Source organism: Lates calcarifer, linkage group LG10 (assembly GCF_001640805.2).
Source record: "Lates calcarifer isolate ASB-BC8 linkage group LG10, TLL_Latcal_v3, whole genome shotgun sequence".
Taxonomy (NCBI): Eukaryota; Metazoa; Chordata; class Actinopteri; family Centropomidae; genus Lates; species Lates calcarifer.
The window spans coordinates 10,716,332-10,733,154 of record NC_066842.1 but is presented as its reverse complement, the minus strand read 5'-3'; the positions used below and the strand labels follow the sequence as shown (position 1 = coordinate 10,733,154).

Here is a 16,823-nt window from a genome sequence, read left to right as displayed (position 1 = left end):
ATGTGCAGACAGTGGCATGAACAAAAGCTTTACGCCTCACTTTATTTCAGTTACATTTTTGTCTTCAGTGCAGACAGAAGGTGCAGACATTACAAACCAGTGACAGTGTGATTTGAGTCACACACACTAATGCACTCGAGTGTGAAATGCCTTTACAGTATTGCTATATTCACTTCCTCCTTTTTGCCTCAGATTTTCTGGAACATTGTTCCACAAATTGAGCCAGTGTTCAGAGGTGGCTCCTTGTAAAGTCCGAGCTCCCTCTCCCTCCGCTCTGTGCACTGATGAAACACGTGTTGGCAGTCCTCTGCTTGCATCTCACACCTCAGCCTGTTGTCCTGAGAGCCTTTTTTCTGATTTCCATCTGAAATTTGGTCATCTTACACCATTTTTAACCACTGACAAAACACAAACTAAAGAGAAAGAAACTAATTACAGTTATTTGTGACTGAGATGCAGTTAGTCTCTGTTGAACATTTCGGGATGTAGCAGCGTCCATCTATATCCCTATCATTAAGCCTCTGTGGACTATGTCCCATCAGGCTGTGGTCTGTTGCCTCTTCACAGCAGTCTGGAGGACCTTCACAGGTCATTTGTCCATATACTTTAATGTCTTCCTTATCCTCTTTTTTGACAAACCATCTAACCTCAGGTTTTCCTCATCATCCGACGGGTTTGCCAGATGTGGAACTTGTTGTAGGCTGTCTGCAACATCTCCTCCAAGTGCCCTGTGAGCTATTTGAACGTCAAAGAGATTTAATATAAATGCCACCGTGTAGAAGTCAATGTGTCATAATTAAAACCTTGGAGACTTACATTTGTACTTAAGTACTGGCGCTGAATCTTATCCTGAAAAGGACAAAGCTTGGTCATCTGAAATCTCTCAAGGTTTGACTTCATTTTTATCACCTGTATGAAAAGAACAAGATCAGAAAAAACAGAAAAATTGTGGTGTGGCTGGAATTGGGTGTAGCTTATGGGTGGCCAGTTTAGTTTCACAGTGGATGTGAAAAGTATTTTTTGGCACTGATCAAGAGAAGAATATATAGTAATATCCAAGTGAAAACAAATACCTACAATTAATTTAAGTTAGGTAAATATGAAACACAAAATTGGCTGTGTAAATATGTATGAAATATCTATGAAATATAGCCTCTATTGCCTACACTGTTAACCACACAGAAAAGCTGATGATTGATCATATGCACTATTAGAAGTGCTAATTGATTTTGTTGTTGTTATCGTAACAACACATGGTAACAAGGCAGAGAATAAGAGACTAACACAGGTGACAATAATCATTTACTCCAATAAAGGTAATATTAATCACCTTTTCCTCCAAAAATGGTGTGTTCACAGGGAAACAGGACCAAAAGTGTCTCAATAACTCTCCAGCAGCTACATAAAGGTGCTTCAACTCTCCTTGAACCTCACTGGGTACCATCTCTGAAAAAAAAAGAAAAACACAAAATGAAAAGTCAAATTATTCACATAAAGCTATGAGATAGAGCATGCTGCCATTTTCAAGATAAGATTCAAGTTGACACAATTGATTAATGGTTCAGTTCAACCAGAAAACATCAGGGAGAGAACTTCATGTTCAGCGTATTCCTCAGCAGATGCGCTACAGGCACCCACTGATAACAAACTTTCATGGTAAGCATTAATTGTCATCTAATGGTTGCACAAAAACACACTTACGATTTATGGCTTGCTGTGCTCCTGCCTGCATGAGGACACCACCTGGAGAAAGCGCTACAATGGCAGAACTGGCTGCTGTGCTGGACACCACCTGCACAGAGTGTTACTGTTGTGAAACACTTCGAAGGAAACATACATATTTTTAAACAATGTACATATCCCTGACTTTTAAGAAGAAATTAAACTGGATAATTTGAATGCTCACAAAAGGTGTGAAACCTAGAGGTGTGTGACTAGAGGGAACAAGCCTCCTGATTTTAACCCAAGAACACGTTGTTGTTGTTGTTAGACTTCTTTACTGTTTAAGCCATTCATCATCCAGCTCAGATGATCGTTCATCTTTGTCTAAGGTCAGTGACTGCTGAATCACAACAGAGGCTGTGCACTTGTGTGAAGACAGCAGCCGACCTGATTACATTCTGGTGAATATGTCAACCATAGGAGAGTTAGAAACACCTGTGAAGATCTGATGTCAATAATTTTTACATCATCCTTCAACCAAAACAACACATGGTAAAGTTGTAGGGAAATAGTTGTCTGATCTAACCTGAGTGAGGTTGGGTTTGTAATTGGCCATCTCATGCCGGATGTAGTTGACGGAGTTGATGATATCCTGGCTTGTTGTATACTGTTGGGACTGAAGTGGCACAGGACCATGAGCATACCTTATGAACAGAGAGAGAGGAGAGAGATATTATATTACAACACATCCAAAGGCTAAAAAGTGATAGCCGCAAAACAGAAAAGCAACCTATCATATTCTACTTGAGACTTATACATTCATTCACTTGTCCTGAAATGACAATCAGGTTTGAGTTAAAGCCAGTGGCAGGAACTTTAACACAGAGGAAATCTGTGACTCTGACCTTTCAAATGAAATAGCAAATCTATTGTGAAACAGTACAAAGTGTGCTCTCCGTCCAGAGGAAGTGAGACCCACTGACAACAGATGAGCCTAGCAAACAAAATAAGCTATTTCCATTCCTGCCTGTCAACCTATAATTTTGATAGGTTTTTAGACAAAAGTGTTCATCTAAAAAACTGTATAAGTAATCCATGCTATTTGGAGTTAAAAACAAGTTACACAGTAAGGTACAAACATGAAAAAACAACAATAAAAGGAGGACAAACTGTACCTGTCAGACTTCTTGAGGTTCAGTGCAACTGTTTTTGGTCTGTTTTCCCTTTGCAGATCCTCATACTCTATGGCTTCTTGTAATTTAACCTAAGAAAGGTTGCCAACAGAAAAAAAATCAGTAGATCTGTTAAAGAGGAACAACTGAATTTTGGACATTTTTCTATAGCAACAGAGCCATCATACCTTCTTTACAGGAGGTTGAAAGAAGTCCGAATCCCTTGAGTTTCCATCTGTGCTGCTTGTCTCACTTGCTTGGTCAGCTGGTGTTTCCCTGTAAAAACATGATGCAGTTAAGCAAAAGGATGAACACACTGAGTGGGTCAAGTTTTAAAAATGTATTTTCTTTACCCCTTGCGTGAGCCTGCTGCCAGCACCATGGCACTGTGATGGTTGAACCGCTTTATAATGGCATAGTTGCTGCTTTCCTTCACCGTCCTGTTTGCATTGGAAGTTGAGGGTTGTGTTGTGCTAACTCCATACCCCTGTGTCCCAGAAAATACCATGGATGAAGCGAAAGAAGAAAACTACACAAGTGAAAGATTACTGAGTTGGCTCATCATCTCACTAAATCTCACCTCGTCCAAGGTTTTATCCTCCAATGACAGGAGGTCAACCAAAGGATTCTTCACCCCTTGAACCACCAGTGACTTCAACCCTGCATGAAACAGACTTAAAACTTTAACACTTGAAAACAGACTTGTTGCTCAGCAGTTTACTTTGCAGTAATGAAATAACACATGTGCTGAAAATTCTCCTACCCTTTTCATCCTGCTTGGCACACTCTGAGAAGATATCCTGTGTTCCTGTGTTGATGCGGTCTCTGTGAAAATAATGGGACTGGAAAAAGCGGGTCCAGAACTCCTTTTCCGTCAGGTTATGAGGCACATTTTCACTATACTTCTGCTTCACTGCAAATATAATACAAGTTGATATAAATATACTTGGTTCAACCTTGTATGTATCATCAGTTCCACACTTAATAAGAGTCACTGGGGTTTACTAGCTGAGGAAAATACAGTTGATTTCACCATTAGTTCCTCTCTGATGACAGAGTGTTCATCTATAAAATCACTGTTGTGATCTTTAGTTGAAATGAAAATCTGACCTTGTGGCAGCTTTTTCCTTGTGTACCAATACTGTTGCTTTGTTAACTTCAAAGTGGAGATGTAAATGTTTACCTGCTGGGTATGTTCTGAAGATGGATTCAATAATGTCAGCTGTCAGATTATATCTCAAGCCATTGCAGCCATCTGTCTGAGGTCTAATGTCTGCCTGTAATACACAAAAAAGACTTCTGTTGGCATTTAATAGTACATTGTTAATGCTTAAGTTGCAAGTAATTAAACAGTTATGAAGATTTACAATTAGGTTGGTAACTGTAATTTACTCACAAGAAAGGCTCCAGATATACCAACTTCTTGTTTGTTGTTGAATAGTGTGGGGTCTGTGTTGTTTACGCCCCCTAACCTGTTGGCCCAGAATTCCTCAGCACTGATCACCTGGCTCACCACCAGATCTTTGTATAACTGGAAAAGCACTGGATCTTCTTGAAGCATCCTAAAGGAGAAAATAGCATAATAATATTTTAATGATGATCATCGTTACTTTTCGTTCAAATGATGAATGATTTGCCTAAACCTCTTTAGTAATGTCAACATGAGAATTGTTCATTTCATATTAAGTCTCGTTTTGGTCTTTACATGCAATTTGTTGACAATAAAATAAAAAACTATTTAGTATTACCAGACTTATACTCTAAAGACTATTAGAGTGAAAACAGCTGAGTCTCACCTGTTTTTCTCCTCCAGCTCCTTGTTGGCTTTCTTCTTGAACTTGGGCAGAAGCTGCTGCAGCAGTTCCTTCGCAGCTTCTCTGTCTTTCAGTGCACTGCTCTCATTGGCAAAGTGGAATGTGGTACTCTCACCGGTGTGAAGGACCAGCTGGAGCTGAACTTTGGCTTTACCATCTGGGCTGATCTTCTGACCTGTGCAGAGAAGAGATGAGAGCACCATCACCAACACATCAATATTGCTGCACTAGATGTAACCTGGTGGTATCCATTACTCACAGCGAATATCTGCATATAGGTGGCTGACTGTGAAGCGGTCCTTGCCCTCTGGACCCCAGGCTATACGTTCAGCCATCAGATAAAGTGTGCCATCCTGTTTCCTCTGGCGAACCTTTTTCACCACCAGCAGCACCTCCTCTGATAGTGATGCCATGGCCCAAACACAGAACTGAGAAAACAGACAAACTGTCGATGAACCTCATTAATAATCGTGTTCTTGTAAACTGGATATTGTCTCACAGATTAAAAGATCAACAGGACATTAAAAAGAAATGTGTTTCACCTTATAAACTTCTATTTAACGCTATGACAAAACCACTGAGTCGTTACTTGACTGGTGCAGAATTCACATTAATCTACATTACACTAAGACATGAAGCACTTTGGATGAGATACAAACACGAACAAATGTAGCTGGTGGCACGACAGCGTCCTGAATTTATGTCCTGTTTCCTAAAGCGCCTTCATCCTCTGCTAGATAATGTCATTATCAAACAAGCCACTGTTGCGTTGACGATTTTATCAAGTCAACTTAGCTAACCAGTTAGCTGCCGTTAACAGTCAAGAAGAGAATGAGCCTGAGGGAGAAGTCGCCAGTAAACTTACTTTACCTCAAAATAAACCAACACTTCAGCGAATACCTCGCCTTCCTTCAACACATAATCTCAAAATAATGTATGCTCGAGTATAAGAATTTCTGAATTTGTAATTTTAAACTGAATTTTGACTACTCTAATACTGGGCACCCTGACTTCAGCGCCGACATGACTGCCAAACTGAGTGTTACATTAAAAACGTTCCGTTGGGATAAAGCGGTAAAGAAAGAGTTCCGCCAGTGCCAGACGATCTCAGTGAAGTTTAACCGAATTACTAAATCAACCACTACTAATGCTACAGTTATTAATTATGATGTTATACTATATTGAAATAGCACATCGAAATAGCATTTTATGCAAACATGGGCATATTAAAATATATATATATATATAATATACTTTGTATTTAGAAATTATTTTGTTTATTTATTTTTATAAAATTTTATATATATATATATATATATATATATATATATATATATATATATATATATATATGCTTCCCGTCTTGCATCCAGTGTGTGTGTGTGTGTGTATATATATATATATCAGCATATATATTCTCTCCATTGTGTATATATTATAAACTATATCAATCCACTCATTTATTGTTGGTTTGTCTTTCTTCAATCAATTATTGGTGGCCTTTTTGCACCCCACTAACAACACCCTCAATAGGTATTTATCCTGTTTTGTGTATTCAAGTCTGTCCAAATCACAAAGGTACATGACTTTAAAATCAAAGAACATTTTCCTTTTAAAAACGGCCTCCAGGACCCCATGGATATCTCTTCAGAATGGAGCCACAGAGGCAGGGCAATGAAATGAAAATGAGTTGCTAATGTGTTTCCACAGGACCTCCAACAGGTAGTCTGATTTGAATAGTTGGGCTTTTGTGCTGGAATACAAAAGAATCAAGTCACATATTTCCAGCTGAATTCCCTACAGGAGGCGGAGCTTGTCACTGTCCACTGTTGTCTGCAGATCCTGCCCCACTCCTCCTGTGAAACTGTGAGACCTCCCTCTGCTTCCTGTCTTGCCTTAATATCCAGAGTATGACCACTTTTAAGGTTTTGGAGGGCTGAACATAGTTTAGATATTGTTTTCTGGAAGGTAGCATTCTTGCAGGCCCTTTGAAAAATGTTGACAATTTATTCCCTCCCAGAAGATTTACAAATCTCTGATTTGTAAATATCTAAAATGATCTTAATTTTGTAGACCAAATTTTCCTTTAAGGTCCTGGAAGCTCAAAACTGTATCCTGATCTAAGTGTGCAGTATGCTGTAAGCCCATTTTCTGTCCAATTTTTGAACCTTGTGTCATAATTTTTGGGCATAAAATCTGGATCATATGCAAACCATTTAAATATTTCGGCCCCTTTCCTCAATCGGTACCTTTTAACTGTTTTATTCTATGTTGTTAGTGAGCCATCCATGGATTTTTAAGGTCTGAGAGATGATTACTTAATGAGGGATCGCCATTCAAATTATTAACTGGTAATCCACTCCCCATTGCTATTTCTATGTCTTTCCATTTCAATCTATAATTTGGTGTACACCATCCCACTAGTGACCAAATTTGAACTGCTCTATAATAATCTCTCAAACATGGGAGGGCTAATTCACCTTTCTCCTTTGGTAGTTGTAGAGTTTTATATTTTATTCTTGGCTTCTTCCCTGCCCATATAAATGTGGAGAGTATTTTATCCCATTCTCAAAAATACTGTTCTGGTTTCTCAATTGATATCGAGTGAAATAGATATAAAAGTCTTGGTAAAATATAGATTTTTACTGAATCTATATGAGAACTGATATTTAGGTAAGGAATTAAGTTCCATCTATTGATATCTGCTGTAATTTCTTTTTTGAGGGGGTTGTAGTTAATTTCTAGTTTTGATATGTCTATAGGCAGAAGGATTCCCAAAAATTTAATGGAATTTTTGTCCTAGTCTAGATGGTATCTGGAGTGGAGATATTGAGGGGGATAAGGTCTGACATTTATGTTGTTGTTTCTGTCTTTATTTCTCAAAAATCTGCTATTCCATATCAGTGTGTAGTATTCTTAAATCCACTGCATGGCTGTGTCAATTGCAGAAAAATATATTCTAGAGCTGATGAATTATGAAACAGCCTCAGGAAAGCAAAAGTTAATTTTTCTTGAAATTATTGAATTCTGCTTAATGCCAAAAATGTGTCTTTTAAACACATCAAGTCAAATCTACATAAGAAATACACAAGAAATAAAAATCAGAAGACATGATCATCGGTATGCCTGTGAGTTTTAATGACATTGAAGACATTAAGATGTAACAGATGTGACACATCAGATGTTGGAAAAAGCCTGAAAAATCTTTACACTCATTGCTTTGCACATATTCAATAAATAATAAGATGATTAATGTTGATGGTTCTGTTAGAGGTGATGATCAATAATCATTTAACATTCAAATCCATGTTTTGAATCTTCCACATTTTACTACAAAGATAAAACATACTATCTCTTTTTCCATGGCAAAGAATGTTGAAATATTACTGGGATGTCATGTATGTTTGAGGTCAGTTACGTGTCTTTTATCTCTCAAGTCATTTAGAATAAAAGGAAAACCCTCGAAACCTGGAAACACCATATCATAAAGTTTGGACAAAGGAACCACCTCTTCAAAAGGCTAAAAGAGACAACAACACCAATATGTTCTGTCCTCATGAGGAACTATCTGGACCTGGCTCCCTGACAATAAATGAGAAAATAATGACAGGTATTCTGAAAGTTCAAAGGTTCAGTGTCCAGAAGTGTAGGAAACATTTTATCACCATTTAGCATTGCTGACATAAAATATGAAGGTGTAACAGCTCAAAGTAATTCTCTCACTGGAAGAGAAGCCTTTCAGACTGCTGTTTTAAGCATTTTACTAATTTGCTCTAATATATCTTGTATTGGACTGTTCTCAGGTACGTGCTTTCAGCTAATGCTCAGAGGTGTGTCTCTGCTGGTTTTCACATATTGAGTCTTGATTCTCTAACAGTTTTTGGAGAGGAAATATTAAAGTTTATAAGAGTATTTTAGTCAGGTTAGTTTTCAGTCTTAAAATGTTTATGTTAGCCTTTGGTGTTTTCAGTACATTCCTGGCAACCACACTTATCAACTGAAATGTAGAAGTGTGTCATCTCTTTGCCATCAGTGCACTTCATTTCCACCTTCTTCTTACTGGTGGCCATTTCTTGACAGCATGTGCAGTGATGCATGAAACTGTTGCTCTCTGCAGAGTACCTGTAAATAAAGTTTCAGACAGGATCAGGTTGGTCAGCTGTTGTCCTTTGTAAACAAACATTTATCCTGCCATTGCTATTCCCAATTAATTTTAAAAGGTGATTTTAGCATGTCTGAGCAAATGCTCTGAACTGTACATCCCCCATATGTACTAATAAATCTATTAAATCTCACATTGATGATGACGGTCCACAGGATCCTTCACAGGCTGTAATTTCCACTGGTTCAACTGACTTACAGTTCTTTATCCGCAGATAGGTGGTGTTTGTCTTCTTTTGACAGTTGGAACGAGGAATACCTGTGAATCACACATGAATTGTTTTTTCATTTTTCTATAAAAATCCACGTAGCACACAACTGCAGGTACATTATAATTTCAGTGACAAAATATAATAAAGAATCTGATGTGTGGAGAGGAATGGAAAGGTTTAGCATTACAAATGTATTCTGGTCAGACTGTTTATATAAAAACAGCATTATAGATTTAGACTAACCACAAATATGTTTCCAAAATGAGCCTTTAAATATGAGTCTGAGGTCATTTATCTTGGATACGTTGTCTTTTGCCACTAATGATCTCACACACGTGAGACATGGAAACAGTGGATGGTAGAAAAAATAAACCTCTTCACTTAAAAACATTTAGTATTCACTAAGAGCTCACTTGCCAAAGGAAGTATCCTGATTAAGAATTTTTATTAATTTTACAAGTTGTGGATGAAATCCACAAAGATCTACTTTTATGTACAACTGCATTTCAAAGAAAAGTAACGGAAAAATACATTCTAATTTGATTTTATCGACTGATACTTACAGGTTTTGCAACAACCATTCATGTCAGTTTGTTCAGTTCCCTGTAATATAGACAATATGGAATGTAAAGTATGCAAATATACAACACTGACAAATATACAATCACAAGTCAGTTGTAAAAATGAAGAAGTAGAAAAACTGGACCCAGTTCAGTTCAGAGTTATTAACAAAGTATTTAGAAATGAGAATTTATGCTCCTTTCAGGCGTGGATACTCACAGGAATGCAGTTCTTTGGATCAAATTCAGGACATGTTATGTGGTTTTTAGAAAGTATAAACTCATCCTTCACCTTCTGGCAATCATACTTGGTGCAGTTGTCACCTGGTGGTGACCAAGACTGTGAAGGCTGTTAGCAGTGTACAAGAGGTCAGTTAGTAAACATAAACAATTCTAACTAGTACCACAATTTAATGTTACTGTCATTGACGTTTGCATTACATTGTACTTACAGGAATAATTAACGGAGTCGAGCCTGGGATCTCCAAAACACAGCTTGTAGGTATACATGACCCACAACACTGTCCCGGTTGGGGTTTATACACATGGCTCTATTTGAAAAAATGCACAAATCAATACGGTCAATCAGAAAGATGAGATGTCTCAAACCTGAGAAAATTAAACTAATGATCTACATAACTCTATAGTAAACATGACGTGGATATGTGAAAAATATCAGCTTTGTATTTACTTGATAAGCATTGCTATCATAAGTTAACACCCAGATGCACCAAACTGATCTATAAAATAATCATCAGGTACATGTAAATAACAAACTCTACACATTAACAACACAATATATAACTCTACTGGCTTCTAATTCAGATGAAAAAAAATATAATAATATTTCCATAAAAAAGTACCTCAGGACACTGGAGGAGACACTTGATCTCATGACACGTAATTTTCTTCAACTTGCTGTTAGGATCCTGAGAATCAGTACAGTGGCATCTTTCACATAGGCTTTTGGAGAACTCCATACTGGGCTGTGAACAACAAAATGTAGAGTCTGAGACAATTTTATATAAATGCCAGCAAAACAAAATACAGAAGAATGGTGCAATATATTCAACATAAATTTTATTTTTCATATTTAAAGAGCTGCAGTAAGAATTTACACAAATAAGTACACTTTTAACAGCATACAATATTTGCCGTATATTATTTCTTACCTTGTACTCAGTATCATTGAAGACACAGACGTCTTTGGGTACTAGAAAAAAAAATGGAAACAATGATGATCCTATCAAAGCCTTATGCTTAGTTTAGTTTGTAAGTCTGTCACACACTAATACTGCAAGTAAATGTTTATGAACCTGTTATACAGAACTTACCACAGCTGTAAGTAGGGCAGCAACGATCATTTGACAAGTGGATCTTCAGCTCAAATCCCAGATCACACTTCTGTGATGGCAAGGAACAGCGACTCTTATAACATTCTGTTGGTTGAAAGGTCAGATGTTTCAGAGGTGGGTGAGTGTAAAATAAAATGAAACCAAGATTACCAACAATTGCTAGATACAGTAACTGAGATTACAAAGATGATAGATGGAAAATAGGTGATTGTTTGTAACACATATCCTAATTCACAGTTAGAATTTAGGAAAGGATTTGACATCTGTAGAAAGTCTGACTCATGAAAGACAAGGTAATCAAATCAATGCAGCAAAGACTAGGCCAAATATCCTTATTTTATTCTTATTATTTTAGTTTGGGTCATGCTCTAAAATGCTGAGTAGTAGGGTTCCTCCTGATGATTTCACTGATCTTTAAACAAAAACAAACAAACACACAAAAAAAACAGAATCCTTTAACCATCCTTCCTGTTTCTGTCAAAACATTATATCAGCAGATGTAGGAGTAGTATTCTAAATTACTTACCACATGTCAGTGTCTCACAGCAGTCCACTGTGCGGTTCACCAGCACCTCACCTTCCTCAGTACAGGTAACAGGTTTTTGAGTGGGACATGTGCGAGGCTCACACTGAACACCATCCTCATCACAATTACACTGCTGACATCCACTCTGCCAAGTCTCTCCAGACTGTTTGAGTGATTGAACAGAATTATTGTTGTAACAGCAACAAGTACACTGTGAACAATGAAAATTATTCATGTAATGTAGCATTTACCTGTTTAGGTTGGCCATCAGGTCCAGTGCAACCTTCAACAATAAAAACAATGAGTTTACTTGTGCATTCATTCATTTACAAAGAATTAGATAGAAAATTATCTTACAGGAGGCAACACAGATGTTAGACTTTGAACTGAACAAAGTCATCCCCTCTGGGCAGAAGCATCCCTCAACAAAACGATTATAATCTGCGATCTGGTTGGCCTTCTCCCCCGGGTATGGTTGTACATACTTCTCATTGTATCTAAACATGAAGACATTTGATGGTGAAAAACACACACAATAATTTCAGAAATAAAATGATGTGTATAATGCAATGCAGTCATGAATGAATGAATCCTAATGCCTCAAATGATCCTGATTTTTCCTCTTGTGCCACCTTGAAGTTCACATTTGTGGTGAAATGTCTCAACAATTAATATGGATCAACTGCCATGACTTTGTCAATAGCTTAACTTCATCGAGCACCACTGTCAAAATTTGAATTTGTCCAATTCCCATCAGCCTTAACTGTACTATATTTTTAGCTCTGATTAAATGATCAAATGTTATGTAAGACAGTGATATTTGCTCAACATCAGCTTGTTATCATTGTCATTGTGAGCATATTATGATTCTGACATTGGCTTTCAGATCAGTGAGCACAGTTGGTAAGGTAGCTGTAACTGCTAACATTTAATTTGTAATATTCCATAAATAGAATCAAGTGATTACCTTGCATTGCAAGTTGGTACAACAGTTGGTCCACAAGGCTTGTAGACTTTATTTTCTGGACATTTATATTCTACAATAAGGGAAAGTGTCTTTAAACATCAAATTCATCAAATAGGTACTCTTAAGATCTGAAAATAACAATGTTAGTGTTCTACTGAAAATAAAACTCTCCTACCACACTGTCCTTTCGTAGCATTCCTCCAGGCTACACAGACAGATGCATCAGCACACATTGTGGCATACTCCTCCAGACTGGAACAACCCATGGTGGAATTTGGCATGTGGCAAATGTCAAATTTACAGGCCTCATACAAGGGTTGTGGTGGGATTACTTTGTGGCATTTCTCAAACACCCTTAATGTTGAAATTACAAGAAAGTAGGGTGTTACTCCAAGTGATACTGCAGGATGAACTGACATAATGTGCTCATGTTTATTCTTTAAATTCTTACTTGCTCTTCAAAATTTCACAGATAGCAGGTTTGCAGGGTGTTTGTGTAGGTCTTGATGTTGGTATTGGTGTAGGAGGTGGCTTCTCACAATAGGGCTTTTTCTTGTCAGGCACATACCAGTGATGTCCCATCACAGAGCACGATGGATGAATCTGGCCATTTGGTAATCTGCAGTCATTTTTCGTCTTATTGTCGCAGGTACCTTGTGAAAATAAATATTAACATGACAGATTACAACCCACATTTAGTACATCCATCAGTACTTTCACATTCAATCAGGCACAATTTTAATCTATAAGTGTAAGATGCAGTAACTTGTTTATTTTAAAAGCAATCAGCTTACCACACTGCCCCTCAGTGTTGTTGTGGAAAAGAGAAAATGGCAAGTCAACGCTGAATGAAAGCCCTTTGAATAGCACAACTGCTTTAATTGCTGGGATTTCCAAAACCAGCTTAATTGTTGTACTTGTGATGGTGAAGTCCTCATTAGAGTAGGTTGGGAATACCTGCTTGCGGTTGATGTACACCTAAACATTTACAACATTTGTCAGAGTCTTTCTAAACAGGCCTCAGGTTTCTTCATATTCACCATACATGACACAAGACAAAACATTTTCTTCAGATTATCGCTGCATTTTCTTTCAATATATTCAAGTAAAAATAATCAGAATAAGCAGACATAGTTTGTTGTGAGAGTAGTTACCGTGTTTACGGTCTTTGGGATTCTCTTCTGTGTTAGAATAATTTCATAGTCTTTGTAATACACGATCAAGGCTTTAGTACAGGTCACAGCTCCAGAGGCATCGCAGTTCTCATTGTCGATAAGAATCTTAAAATTATATTTGGGAATGATCTCTTTGACCAGGACGTATGTGCAGTTTTTCTGGAAGCTGTAATATTGGCCATCAAAGGTCACATAATGAGGATCTCCCCAGCCATAGCAAACACCTGCAAATATCAGAGAATGGCACTGAGTGATACATCCATGAAAAGTTGCATGTTACATTTAGCATATTTGCAATACTATTGCGTATTTAAGAATTTTTTTATTCTGCTTGTGAATGTGATTTTTTTTTTAATGTTTTTATTTGAACTTACATTTGCACTCATAGTGAAAACAGCAACCTGTTTTATCATAGACCCTAACTGGTTCAAACCCATTTTCACATTTTGGTTTGATTTGTTGCTGACATGGTACACGCCTTTCGACTACGCTGCCGTTGTCACATGTTTTTGTGGTGCAGTCGTCTGGCTTCCAGGATTCGCCATCCTGTTGAGGATAAAAGTGATCTGTCAGCAATAATAACAATAATGAAATACTATTGAAAAGAATAAACATGAAGGCTGTTAATCCTGAAATGAAAAGGCTGTCATTACATACCTATCACCATGTTAGAGGGACCTTGTGCAAAGATTGAATACAGAGCACTACTCTCACACAAACAACTAAAATGAGTCAGTCATGATTGTAAAGGGGGCACACTTTGCATCTGGGAGCAGTGCTCATTTACAGTGCAGCCCACGTTATATAGCTCTCCCAGGGTGCATGCATGTTAAAGACCTTTCTCTAATATCTAATGACTATTGTTCTAATGTTCTGCAATCACTGAGAAGAAGAGCTTTAACGGTCTCCATGGAATCACACAAGACACCAATAAAAATGATGTAAAAATTATAAGCTATAGAATTTCAACATCTAATAACATCTCCTCTGCACAGATATCATGAACCTCATCACAGTTTTGACTGTTATTGACATTTCACCACCATGAATCTAGAGTGTCTAAGTGTTGCCAGATTTTCCTAATGATATTTTAACTTAGAACTGAAAAAAACCCAACAATAATATGAAGACTAAGCGATAAAAGCTCCCGACTTTTACCTTGGGAATCAAATACCTTGTTTCAGACTTTCTTAGAGTGGAGACCCTGGAAACAAAGCTATGTAAGGTGAAACTTCACTAGCTTTGACTAATGTTTAGGGTTAGTACATAATGAATTTTAATTACAAGGTGTAGGTGACTAAATTCAAATACCTTTCTGGGTGGATTGAGATAATAACAGTCTATTCTGGGAACAGGTGTGGTGGTAGGAGTTGGTGTGGTAGTGGAGGGACATGGTCTAACAATCTCCTCAACACTGCATGTCGACGAGCAATAAGCAGCGATGCACCGGCCAGATTCAGTCTTATTATACATGAAGCTACCTGTATGAGAATGAAATCAAGCCAGTTATCTAAAAATGACTGACGATATAAACAAATACAAATAAAAGGAAGACAAGGGCATGTTTACAATTTTCTTTATAACAACATCAGAAATTAAGTATAAGTAAAGTATAGTTATGACGTAAGTAATAATTACATGAACAACAAGTAATAACAAAAGCATATTACTTACCGGGAGAGAATATTTTATCCGTGTACTTGCAAAAGCAAGTTGTCGTTGTTGTTGCGGTGGTGGGCGTTTCTGTGGTTGTTGTGGGATTTTCAGTTGTTGTTGTTGCAGTTGTGGTGGTAGTGGGGGTTTCTGTGGTTGTTGCTTTGGTGGTGGAGGGTGATTCTTTAGTAGTGCTTGTGGGATTTTCAGTTGTTCTTGTAGTGGACTTTACTATAGTTGTTGAGACTGTCTTTGTCACATTAGTAATTTTTTCTTGGGGTCTTGTTGCTTGTGTTGTTGTTAACTTTGAATTTGTAACTATAGGGATTTCTGTGGTTGTTGTGGGTTTTTCTGTGGTTGTGGGCTTTTCTGTAGTAGTAGTAGTAGTTGTTGTTGTGGGATTTTCTGTGGTTGTTGTTGTGGTGGTGGTGGGGGTTTCTGTTGTTGTTGCTGTTGTGGTGGTAGTGGGGGTTTCTGTGGTTGTTGTTGTGGTGGTGGTGGTGGGGAGCATTTTTGTGGTTGTTGTGGGATTTTCAGTTGTTGTTGTTGCTGTTGTGGTGGTAGTGGGGGTTTCTGTTGTTGTGGTTGTTGCTGTTGTGGTGGTAGTGGGGGTTTCTGTGGTTGTTGTTGTGGTGGTGGTAGGGAGCATTTTTGTGGTTGTTGTGGGATTTTCAGTTGTTGTTGTTGCTGTTGTGGTGGTAGTGGGGGTTTCTGTTGTTGTTGTTGTTGTTGTTGCTGTTGTGGTGGTAGTGGGGGTTTCTGTTGTTGTTGTTGTTGTTGTTGCTGTTGTGGTGGTAGTGGGGGTTTCTGTGGTTGTTGTTGTGGTGGTGGTGGTGGTTTCAGGGGTTGTAGTGGTAGTACAAATGTTAATGCAACACGCAGCTCGTATTTCATAGTTCGAACATCTAAATGTATCTTGGTCTTTGTTATGACAGATCAGTCCATGTGTTGTGTTGCATGTCGCTTTTTCTTCTAGTTCATCGAATGGTATATCTTTGTATTGTTTTGCTCTACATTCTATTTTCAGAGATCCAGTGCAAGTATTTAGATCTGGATCAGTAATTTTGTCTATGGTCTCATAATCTCCACCTTCTTGGTTAGCGTCAGGGTAATTATTGCTCGTCCAGTTTGACCACTGACAAATAAAACAGCCAGCAGGTGTTGTGGTGGGTGTGGTGGTGGGTGTTTCTGTGGTGGTAGTGGGGGTTTCTGTGGTTGTTGTTGTGGTGGTGGTGGGGGGGTTTCTGTTGTTGTTGTTGCTGTTGTGGTGGTAGTGGGGGTTTCTGTGGTTGTTGTTGTGGTGGTGGTGGTGGTGGGGAGCATTTTTGTGGTTGTTGTGGGATTTTCAGTTGTTGTTGTTGCTGTTGAGGTGGTAGTGGGGGGTTTCTGTTGTTGTGGTTGTTGCTGTTGTGGTGGTAGTGGGGGTTTCTGTGGTTGTTGTTGTGGTGGTGGTGGGGAGCATTTTTGTGGTTGTTGTGGGATTTTCAGTTGTTGTTGCTGTTGTGGTGGTAGTGGGGGTTTCTGTGGTTGTTGTTGTGGTGGTGGTGGTGGTTTCAGGGGTTGTAG

General features: G+C 38.0%; 2 protein-coding genes across 2 annotated transcripts; both read right to left on the bottom strand.

Annotated features, from left to right (window-relative positions):
* Positions 1-9: 9 nt before the first annotated feature.
* On the bottom strand, positions 10-5,704 carry gtf2h1 (general transcription factor IIH, polypeptide 1). The gene is made up of 15 exons (XM_018682186.2): positions 5,519-5,704; positions 4,908-5,076; positions 4,631-4,823; positions 4,231-4,396; positions 4,018-4,111; positions 3,598-3,747; positions 3,415-3,494; positions 3,188-3,321; positions 3,023-3,110; positions 2,838-2,926; positions 2,249-2,366; positions 1,702-1,792; positions 1,331-1,446; positions 817-909; positions 10-735 (listed from the first exon to the last, which is right to left on the bottom strand). The coding sequence occupies exons 2-15, from the start codon at positions 5,059-5,061 to the stop codon at positions 649-651; spliced, it is 1,653 nt and encodes a 550-aa protein (XP_018537702.1). The 5' UTR covers positions 5,062-5,076; positions 5,519-5,704; the 3' UTR covers positions 10-648.
* A 2,060-nt stretch (positions 5,705-7,764) lies between these two features.
* LOC108887077 (mucin-2) lies at positions 7,765-16,609 on the bottom strand. The gene is made up of 19 exons (XM_018682254.2): positions 15,279-16,609; positions 14,916-15,085; positions 13,979-14,150; positions 13,584-13,828; positions 13,224-13,407; positions 12,881-13,082; positions 12,605-12,783; positions 12,430-12,499; positions 11,820-11,959; positions 11,714-11,745; positions 11,463-11,625; positions 10,916-11,020; positions 10,754-10,794; positions 10,445-10,567; positions 10,034-10,132; positions 9,802-9,930; positions 9,585-9,624; positions 8,945-9,068; positions 7,765-8,770 (listed from the first exon to the last, which is right to left on the bottom strand). The coding sequence occupies exons 1-19, from the start codon at positions 15,904-15,906 to the stop codon at positions 8,599-8,601; spliced, it is 3,018 nt and encodes a 1,005-aa protein (XP_018537770.2). The 5' UTR covers positions 15,907-16,609; the 3' UTR covers positions 7,765-8,598.
* Positions 16,610-16,823: the final 214 nt, after the last annotated feature.

Excerpts from the sequence above, each read along its gene's own strand:
- gtf2h1 (XM_018682186.2), bottom strand. The coding sequence starts at position 5,061 with ATGGCATCACTATCAGAGGAGGTGCTGCTGGTGGTGAAAAAGGTTCGC. Across the intron at positions 4,824-4,907 it reads CCTATATGCAGATATTCGCT|GTCAGAAGATCAGCCCAGAT; the intron begins GTGAGTAATGGA and ends TTCTCTGCACAG. Across the intron at positions 2,927-3,022 it reads TTCAACCTCCTGTAAAGAAG|GTTAAATTACAAGAAGCCAT; the intron begins GTATGATGGCTC and ends AACCTTTCTTAG.
- LOC108887077 (XM_018682254.2), bottom strand. The coding sequence starts at position 15,906 with ATGCTCCCTACCACCACCACAACAACAACCACAGAAACCCCCACTACC. Across the intron at positions 13,083-13,223 it reads CAACACTGAGGGGCAGTGTG|GTACCTGCGACAATAAGACG; the intron begins GTAAGCTGATTG and ends TATTTTCACAAG. Across the intron at positions 9,625-9,801 it reads ATCCAAAGAACTGCATTCCT|GGAACTGAACAAACTGACAT; the intron begins GTGAGTATCCAC and ends TCTATATTACAG.